The following is a 10132-nucleotide window of genomic DNA, read 5'->3' as shown; positions in this document are numbered from 1 at the left end:
CACTGCTTCCACGTTGTTTCTTTCCAACTCACATTTGAACAGATTTGAACCCTTTATCTGAGTTTAAAATATCCAGGATGCTGACGGATAAAGTTACTTTCTTCTCAAAACCATTTTTCATTAGTTTCTTCGAACTCCGTGGTTGCCTCAGTAATGGGTTGTGCTGGGGACCGTCGAAATATATTTCTTCACCTTCAGATAGTATCTTGTCTTGATTCCTCCAACGCCTTGTTCTTTTCTTGGAGTTTCTCGGATAAATTTTATCTCCTTCTTCAGTAAAATTACGCGCATCTCGGGAACATCGGCAATTTTCTTCGTCAATTAGGTTTTTTCGAATCTCCTCCGCTGTATATTCTTCCAACTTTGATCTCACCCTTTTCCGCGTTACTTTTCACATCTGCTTTTAATGAAATGGATCCTAGCAACATGTTGATTCAGGATAGTCTTGACCAGGTGGGATCAACATTCCCAATCATGTGCGAATGCTGGGGAACTTTTGCTACAACGGCTTCCCAGAAATCCTTGTTGACCTGCACATCGAGGGCACTTCGCAAACTTGCTGAGGTAATTTTGTTACATTTGGTCAGTGCATGCAGATTGCCATGAATCACTGTCCAATCTTCCCCCACGGTCACAACTATTAGAGCAATTTTGTCGTGGGTTTCCAGGTGATTTCGCTTTTCTCTCCAGTCAGCGAATTGTTTTAGTTCAGCTTGGAATCCTGTGAATGTAAACGTATTCCATAACAATCGCGGATCTACAGGCATGTGCAGCCGTTGTGCTTTTAAAGCATTAAGGTTTCTGGCTCACCTCGAGATTCACTGGCCACCGCGGTTGCAGTAGCTCCTAAGTCACGGGAAATCCTCTGGGGCCTCCACTCAACCTACTCTTCGTCTTCTAAAAACTCTCGGTAACTCTAATTGACAGCTGGGTTTGTTCAAACTCAGAGGTTTTTCTTCATGTCTGGTTAACACCCTTTCCATATCTATTGATTAAAGCAACGAAGTGTCAGGAGTTTCCCTGAAGAAGTTATTTGTCGTTTCACAACACTTCATGACACTTTAACTTGAGAGAGATGCACAGATTAAGGACGATGGGTGGTTGGGGTAGAGTAGGTCAATAATCAATCAATCAAGCAATCAATCAATCAATCAAGCAATCAATCAATCAAGCAAGCAATCAATCAATCAATCAATCAATCAAGCAATCAATCGATCAATCAACGATCACCAATTTGTCCTTCTCTAAGTCTAATGTACTGCTCAAGTCTTAAACCGTGAGAACCAATATTTGCTACATATGTTTGAGGATCAGATGTCGATTATTCGTGCCTTAAGGAATTCCACTGTACATATATTTTAAAGGATCAATGATTTACAAACCTTTTGCGTTTTGAAAACACAACCACAGCTCGACCACTTTTAGGAACATAGTCAACCTTATCCACAGGACCCCCTCCGTTCGACGACTCTCAAAGTACAGTTCAATAAATCATGGGTACCGTCTAAAAAGCCATTGACAAGGATGCTTTTGCAAACCGGGACTTGTTCGATGGAAACCTTTGCGTCATCCAGACCTCTCTCCTCGCATTTGGTCTTTATTTTCGTGAAATCTAAAGAAAACAGATCACATTCTCAAAAAATGTTTGTCTTGTGTGATCCTCCACTTTTTGAGTCTTCCTGAAAGGAACAACACTCTTTAAATTACATGTACAGTTCCCAAATAAATTTATTTCTTTTATCTGGGTTGTTTTGATAGTCTGAGGAAGAAAATCGAAAGGTCTAAAATAAGATACCTTAATTCTTCAGGTACTTATAAAGCATACAACAATTTTAATCAATGAAAAGTTAGTTTCATATAATGTAAGGGTAACTTCATTGCTGAAGCTGAGAGGATGAAATTGAGGCGGCGCTAGCTTTCATCCCTGATAATTCACTAACATATCAAAGAAGTACGATGGAGAAACTCCTGCTTACTCTCCAAATTCAATTGAAAGGTACCTACCTCTGATTTCATCAGCCATAATGACTAAGGCTTTTCCATTATTCAGACATCTGTACGTCCTTAACCTCTTGCCCAGCACTCTTTGCCGCGATAAAGTTACTTAGTCCGTCCCGAGAAGTTTTTCCACTCAGCCCGCGAATGAGTATTTTATTTGTTTCAAATTGAGACTGATCAGCAACCTCCCCTGCATCCGAATCATCGACAGAACAAGGGGATGAGGTTATTTTGCTGACAGGCTTCCTCGAGGATACTGTGTGCTTCTGCTTTTCATGAAAATTTCTTCCTCTTTCATTTGGTTGGTTCGGTTGTCTTGGCATGATTTGAGAGGAATCTTTAGGATCTGGAAACTGATCGCTCTCCTGAAAGTCTCCTTGAATTTGATGTTGCTCCTGGAAATTACCACCTCGTCCGTAACCCTTTGGCTTCGATTTTGGATTTGGTTGACGCCCTCGACCGCCTTGACTTCCACGTCCCATTTGAGGCTGAAAATTGCCTCCATCAACGTAGCGCCATTCCTGAGATCCATAAAGTGAATTATCTCGATATTCCGCAATTTGGTCCTGATGAAAGCCACCTCCTCGTTGTCCTCGTTGGTTTCCACGTCCTCTCTGCGGCGGAAAGACGTTTTGATGACCAAACCCCCGTCCTTGAGGGGGATGAAATTGATCATGCCTATACACTTGGGTGTTGCTTGGACCCGCCCCCGGCTCCTCTTCTGGGTTCCGCCTCTTAGAAAGGTGTTTTGTCCTCTGGACCCGCCTCTGGGTCGCACCTCTGGGTCCCGCCTCTGCGGAAAGGCGTCTTGGTGACCATACCACTGTCCTTGAGGGGGGTGAAATTGATCATCGCTGTACGCTTGGGTGTTGTTTGAACCCGCCCACGGGTCCCGCCTCTGGGTCCCGCCTCTGTGAGAGGTGTTTTGGCCTCTGGACCAACCCCTGGGTCCTGCCTCTGGGTCCTGCCTCTGCAAGGCGTTTCGGTGACCAAAACACTGTCCTTGAGGAGGATTAAATTGATCATCACAATACACTTGGGTGTTGTTTGGACCCGCCCCTGGGTTTCGCCTCTGGGTTCCGCCTCTGGCGTTTTGGCCTCTGAACCCTCCTCTGGGTCCCGCCACCGGGTCCCGCCTCTGCGGAGAGGCGTTTTGGTGACCACACCACTGTCCTTGAGGGGGATGAAATTGATCATCGCTATACACTTGGGTGTTTTTTGGACCTGCCCCCGAGTCCCGTTTCTGGGTCCTGCCTCTGGGTCCCCTTTGCGGTCCTCCTCTTGTCTTGCCTCTTTGCCTCGAGTTGTGGCCTCGACAAGCTTGGTTCCCCTTATTTTGATCCGATTCAACGCTATCACAAATATTTCTCCTTTCATCTTGTCGTTCTGCATCACCATGTTGCACTTGCGTTTGATTTGTTTTCTGGGCTTTCTTTCAAGTTTTCCTTCACGTTTCGTAATCAATGGTCTTCCTTCAGTTGGATTTTTAAAAAGGGCCGCAGGATTCTCCATATCTTGAAACTCCTGTAGCTTCTTACTGGCTTTTTTCGATATTTCCTTTCACATCATCTCGACGGAGAATTCTCTGATAAGAATTGGTGGCAGACAACTGAATATCTCTTGCAGTTGTTTTGATTTTCGTTCAAATTCCTCGGGGTCTTCTTCTTCCTCTTCCTGCTCTTCCTGCTCGTTCTTATTAACAGCAGATGAAAAACCCAACCCCCTGTCAATATTCTCCGCAACTGTTTCACGAACTCCGTCATCTTCTTTGTCAACAAAGTCACTGACTTTTAAAAAACCAAGATCTTTATTTCCTTCCTCCTCCTCTTCTTCTTCTGCTTCTTCGTAATCGTCGTCTGTGAATGAAGAAGTGAGGGACCAGTCAGTATTTATCAATGGTGGCCTTGAGATATATGTTATACATCTCAAAGTCAACTAACAAAAAAAATACAGCTAATTTACAAGCGCCCCAAAAGTCAGTGAAAGTGATATACAGTATTCTCTCCCCTCATCCTTCCCCCTCCCCCGCCCCCCACTGGAAATTTGCGTTTCAAATGTCCCTAGGGATTTTTCCCCGATAACCGTACACGATCTCCCTGCAGTGAAGCTCGCGCACTGACTTTCCATCGGAATGCCTCCTCGAACATATAATAAAACGTTTCATTGCACTACAAAACTCAGCGTAACAATACTGAAGTTAAAGAGATAAAAAGATGTTGTGAAGAGGAAAACCAACGATTTAAGTAGGGTCAGATAAATTATGCCGGTGTAATTTGGGGCATAATGCTACAGTTAGAGCATCAAACATAATGCGTGTATAATGACTAAAATGTATTGAAAAATCCCTTGATGTTATTGTGTAAGGAGAGATGAATTCTGTCGCCTTAGCAGAGTCAACAGTGATCCTGAATTTCTTATTTGAACTTTAGGAATTCGATCCAGAAAAGTGATGTAATCTGAACTAAGCCTTTTACTCTCAGCAAATTTTACCTGTTGGTGATAGCAATGGATGCGAAGTTCAGGGGCTCTTAAAAGCTAACTACTATAACGAATTATTGAATTAAGCATGATGATAACAATTTAGCTTAATGCCATGTAGCTCTCAAGGATGACGTTCAAAAGCATAATGCTCAATTGTTTTTACTATTACTTATCTGACCCTAGATTAAAGTAGAGCACACCCACTCGTGGGCATTTCATTCCGTGATGAATAGATTGAAGGTATCTTGATACGCCGGAATGAAAAAAACAGCAACTCCAAGCGTCTACTTCATTTTATATTTAGCAAGACGTTGTTGTAAATCATACGGTGCATTTGATGGTATAATTTTTTCCCTATTATTTTACATTTTTCTGTCGCAGGCAAGAATTTTTGCTACTTCCAGCTGATTAAAGCAAGCTCAGTCAGAAATATTTTATTTCCTGGTGTTGATATCGATTTGTTTGTGTTACAGACTATCTGAAAATGGTGAATTGAAAGTGGGTGAAAATAATTACACTCGTGGTATAGGACTTACAGTTTAAGTCGAGCAAATAACATGGGGGATGTCCCTCCGATGAGCAAAGGAAATAATTGTTTTTCGACGCAGACCCAAAGGATCAGGATTTATCAACCAGTAACTTTGATGAGTCTATCATCTCAAGAAACGTAATTCCTCGACTGTGAAGTTTTTCGATGCCCTGTTTCCTTAAAGTGTGTGCTTACATCAGAAATTTATTAGTGCAAATATGGGCGGCCGTCACCACCAAAAATACAAGAATGTACAATAGATCAGCAAATACAAAGCTGGTCTAAGGATCAGCTGCAGCAGGATTTTCCGAGAGAATCACAAAAGTTCTTCGAAGTTTCAACATCAAGGTCGCTCATAAGGTTATCCGCTCCATCTCGAGTATACTTTAAAAGCCAAAAGACAAGATAGAGAAAGAGGCTTCCAGAGGAATCGTGTACAAGATCGAATGTAAAGATTGTGATTGGGTTTACGTTGGTCAGACATCGTGCGCACTAAAAGCGATCGTGAAAAAAACACAAAGCCATAGCAACATTGGATGAAAACTCTATGTTGGCCAAACACCATATACTTCACAGTCACTAAATAGATTTAGAGAGTGTTTAAATTGTTGACAGGCCATCGGCGTGGCGACAAAGACTAATTCTTGAAGGTTGGGAAACGCTATAAACGAACACCTAACGCTGCCAAACATATACAATAACATTAAGAATTTTTAGAGCCATTAAAAATACTCCAGAGGCTATTATTTCACTTAAAAAAAAAATTTCGTCTAGATTTAGTTTTATCACACATCGTGGACATGTACCAAGCAGGACGCCGTTATACATTTGCATTTTTATCTTTGCTGAAGAAGGCAACAGTAGTAGCGGAAACGTCCAGAACAATATATTTTTTAGCCAGTGTCAACTTTTTTGATTCGTTTTACCAAAATTTTTGATATGCCTGGTTACACACCGAATATTGTTTATATTTATTATTTTAAAGAGGTTTACATTATCACACAACTTAAGCCAATTTACAAAATAGTCAAGAATCTTGCTTCTCGTTATTTAACTGAACTATTGCCCAAACTGTCTTGTGAACGTACGCGTTTTCGTCTCAGATCAAGAGACAACTTCACTCAACTTCGTTTGATGAACTTCTACGCTTCAAAAGTCCTTTTGTCCATCAGCAATCACTGGCTGGAATTCTCTGGACCAAGATGTCCGAAACTCTGTTTCTCTTCCCACTTTTAAAGCAAAAACTCGGTCGATTCTCTTTCCGCTTATTTACTATAGGTTATTTGATGGTTCTTTGTCAAGGCGTGCATCTGTTGATCACACCCCCTTAGACTTGAGTTTTCTTGTGTAAGAGAATATCTCTTCAAAATTAATAGTTGTGTGTCGCCTATTTGCGAGTGCAGTTTTGACTCTGAATCGGTGAAATACTTTTTCTTGTGCTGCCCAAGTATGCCGCTCAACGTGATGTTCTCCTTACCTCTCCCGCTAATATTCTAGGTAAAACATGGTCATCGAGTAGCGATGCCAGGAAACTAAATTCTTTATTGTATGGTGTTGAGTCTGTAAATTACGACGTCAACTCTGCCTTTTTTCGCGAAGTACAAAGTATAATTAACACTTATCGCTTCTCTGAGGCCATTGTTTGAATGTTTAAATGTATTCCAAGCTTAGTAAGTTTAATTCGTTGTTATTGCAACTTGTGTGTGTTTGTTATGCCTGAATAAATTGATTTTATATTTGTAAAATTGTAATTCCCCTCGTAAAACCTAAGTACTTTTGGGAAAAACAATGATAACTATGTTTAAATAAAAAATAAAACGTTTTAAATTATATTACTTTGTTTATTGCGATGTCCGCACTTGCCTTCTTAAAAAGTGATGACAAAGGAATGGAAAAGAGCAGAGGGGAGATTTTTATGTATGCGCGCTAAACCAGCTAGAAAAAATACTACTTAGGCAAACGCTATTTTTGGAACGCGGGAAAAAACCTTGAAGTGTTTCTGGTCCACACTTGTAATTAACGTTTGAACGAGAAAATAAAATAAAAATATAATTTACATTTACTATCACTGCAGCCAGGAAAAATAAATTCAAGATTTTCGTGCTCAATTTTTAGTAAATGTCTCAAATCACGCACATTGAGGCACAAAGCAACAATTTCACCTTTCACGCTATTTCTTGAATTAAAATTATCATTAAAAATTCTAGGAATTTGTGAAGTCAGAAACACAAGCCCTAGCCGTGAGTGCAGTGGTGCGTAAATACAATTTCTACGATATGCGAGCTAAAAGTGTCTCGATCGGTCGCTTTAACGCAAGATTCTACCAGATTAAGTTCTAAATCCATTTATCAGTAATCCTCACCCAAAAAAGAGGTACAAAATCGACTGTCGAACAATCACGAGTACAAACGCTCGTTTAAGTGCACAAGAATATTAAGGATCTGGTTTCGATTTCCATTCAATGCAAATTGCAATGAAGCATCCTTACCGTAATATGAATATTCGTCATCCATTGTTAATGAGGCACGAGCTTGAAACTTGTCTTTGATAACTTGTAGAATTAGCGAATGCTGAGATGGAAAGAAAAAGATCTTTGTCACTGCTTACTCAAAGACTACAGTGAAAATGAAAACAAGACAAAGTAAGAGTATATTGTAGTATCAAACGAAAATATCTTAGGTTTGCTATGAATTACAGAAGGCAGCTTCATATCTAAAGCTGTAGAAGATTTTGTCTTTATTAAGTAGTTAAATTATCAGTCGTACATCCCTTTTGAGGGCACTTAAGGAGGATTATTTGCTTGTATTTTCTATTACAAAGCCAGAAAATTGTTCCGCTCGCGAGAACTCGTGTTACTTGATACACCCTTAAAATTCTGAGAAATTATTACATCAGGATAATTCATAAGGAATCCAGAAAACTCACCGTCAATCTTTACAGTTTTTCAAGCGAGGATTCCCCTTCTTTTCCCTACAGAAACACTGTCATAAAATAACTCATTCGTATGCACTGTACTTTTACTTTGAATAAAACCGTAGTTCCGGTTTTTCTGGGAAACCGTGAGGGAAAAAAGAGGCTGGGAACTGGGAGAAAGCCAAATTGTGACTTTCCTTTCCGTGTGTTATCTTGGAATCCAGTCGTTTTCAGCCATGTTTTTTAAGACACGGAGAATGACAAAACAGCATAATTAAATTTTACTTCTCTAATAAAGAGAAATTAAATGAATGTGAGCAGAATGGGTAACCTCATCACGAGAAGAAAACTGGCATTGTAGCAGCTAAAACTGCGTGCGTGATCTGAAATGTTTCGCTGGTCAAACCAAGATTGTTACTTAGCGTAATTGTAAGTTGACCTGATCATTTTCTCCTACGATTTAAAAAAAAACCTTTGGATAATTCGTTCATACTTCGCCAAATTTTGCTGACTATCTCTATCACGCCACTGTGTTCACCCTGGACAAGAATGACACCTGCACACGTGATCAACAACTTCGCGTCAGTGAACTTGGCGAATCTCCTAATTTTGATGAGCTGTGTTTTAAAGAGCTTAACAACACCTTTGAGCTCGATCTTTTATGTGAAGGCGTTTGCGAGACCTTTTCGAAGTCTCTCTTTTAACAGCGATCTTTGTGGGGCCAGCGAGTTACATCTTTATTTCGTCCTTATTTGCGGATCTGGCCCAAAATCATGTGGCAAACGAGGCTTCTTTGCGGGTGACTCTTCAGTTTGCACAGGAGGAGGAGTTGGAACCAATCTTTTCGCCACCTCTTTATGGACATGACTTGCAGCAATCGATACTTGTGTGTGAACTGCATAACCCCCTTGGAGCAGTAAATTTTGTCAATGTGGATTGCATTGTCTTCTTGAACGTTTTGCGGCTTGGCAAGCGACTTGCTTTTGGTGTTTGGATGACCGTTCTGAGAAAAGATCATCGGAAAGTCAAAAACAATAGTCAGGAACACTGTACAAAAGGGATCAAGAAGCACATAGAATTTAACATCACATAAAGTCGAGTGTGCCTGGAAGCTAACGAAGTACACAGAGTCGAGGCTCGAACTTTGCGTGTGAAATAGTTTGCAAAAAACGAATGTGATCTTTTTCACTTTAGTTCTTGCAACTTCTCGTCACAAAGGCCTTCTTCGCAGCCGCTCTTTTGAGACATTTCTAAAATAATGAAAAACGATGAAAAACTAGGAGAGGAATATTCTGTTGCCGTTTACTCCGCGCGCAAGATTTCAAATGTAACTTTTACACAGTCTTGGGTTTGACCGTGTATGAACCATGAGGAATATTCTATTGTCGTTTACTATGTGGTTAAGATTTCAAATGTAACTTTGTAAACAGTCTTTACTTTAACTGTGTAATAACCATCGCCCTCGCGATGGCCAGAAAAACCATACGGCAAATGACACAAGATTTACTTTGTTACACGTGCTCTTGCTCGGGTTGGCTTGCTGACAAGCTGGGAGGGTATCAAAAGTTGGAAAAAGACTAAACAGTCCCCTTATAAAGCGATTATTAAGTAAATATTTAGAGATTTCGCTTATAATTGCAGAATCGGTCACAATAGTATTATTACTACAGAGGTAAATCATTACACGATATCAAACTACAAATACACTTATCCTTGTTTTGGAAATTGGTGGATGAATGACCTAATATTATTCGCCTGTATTTATATGTGAAAAGCTGATTTCTCTTGAGGCAGGCAGAAACAGATGGGGACAGCCTCAAAGCCGAGAAGGAATAAGATGGGAGGTGTGAATGGGAAATCAAAAATCCCTTCCTTTGCAAGCTAGTATTACAAAGTGACAATTGCGGACAATGAGCCCTTCAGTTTTGGCGCGAAAATATTCGTGACAAGTGATGCCGCTTGCTTGTCACGCAACACTCATGGTCGCACGGTCTCTCTACAAAAGCAAGGATTACTCTACTCAGAAGACTTACACTGCGATTATAGAAATTTTGATAGGGAGTTTCTTGTCTGAGTGTTCTTATCTGCTGGTAGGACTTCCTCTCCCTCACTCGTTCATACCGAAAAACGTAGGATATTGCTACAGAACCACTAGTTGAAGACGAAAAAAAAACTAACACGTTAATTTTTCTTTCCATATTTTATTTCAGT

General features: G+C 40.4%; 1 protein-coding gene and 1 pseudogene across 2 annotated transcripts; one reads left to right on the top strand and one right to left on the bottom strand.

Moving 5' to 3' along the window:
• Positions 1 to 1475: 1475 nt before the first annotated feature.
• On the bottom strand, positions 1476 to 8043 carry LOC136281192 (uncharacterized). 2 transcript variants are annotated; one of them, XM_066167447.1, is made up of 4 exons: positions 7934 to 8043; positions 7497 to 7578; positions 2005 to 3854; positions 1476 to 1612 (listed from the first exon to the last, which is right to left on the bottom strand). In XM_066167447.1, exon 3 carries the CDS (start codon positions 3508 to 3510, stop codon positions 2734 to 2736), a length of 777 nt encoding a protein of 258 aa, XP_066023544.1. In that variant the 5' UTR covers positions 3511 to 3854; positions 7497 to 7578; positions 7934 to 8043; the 3' UTR covers positions 1476 to 1612; positions 2005 to 2733. Both variants share the same exon structure in this region, with proteins under 2 accessions (XP_066023544.1, XP_066023545.1).
• LOC136281123 (uncharacterized) lies at positions 5948 to 6654 on the top strand (annotated as a pseudogene).
• Positions 8044 to 10132: the final 2089 nt, after the last annotated feature.

Source organism: Pocillopora verrucosa, chromosome 5 (assembly GCF_036669915.1).
Source record: "Pocillopora verrucosa isolate sample1 chromosome 5, ASM3666991v2, whole genome shotgun sequence".
Lineage (NCBI taxonomy): Eukaryota > Metazoa > Cnidaria > Anthozoa > Scleractinia > Pocilloporidae > Pocillopora > Pocillopora verrucosa.
The sequence above is the reverse complement of the archived record's forward strand: the minus strand, read 5'-3'. Positions and strand labels throughout refer to the sequence as shown.

Excerpts from the sequence above, each read along its gene's own strand:
- LOC136281192 (XM_066167447.1), bottom strand. The coding sequence starts at position 3,510 with ATGGAGAATCCTGCGGCCCTTTTTAAAAATCCAACTGAAGGAAGACCA.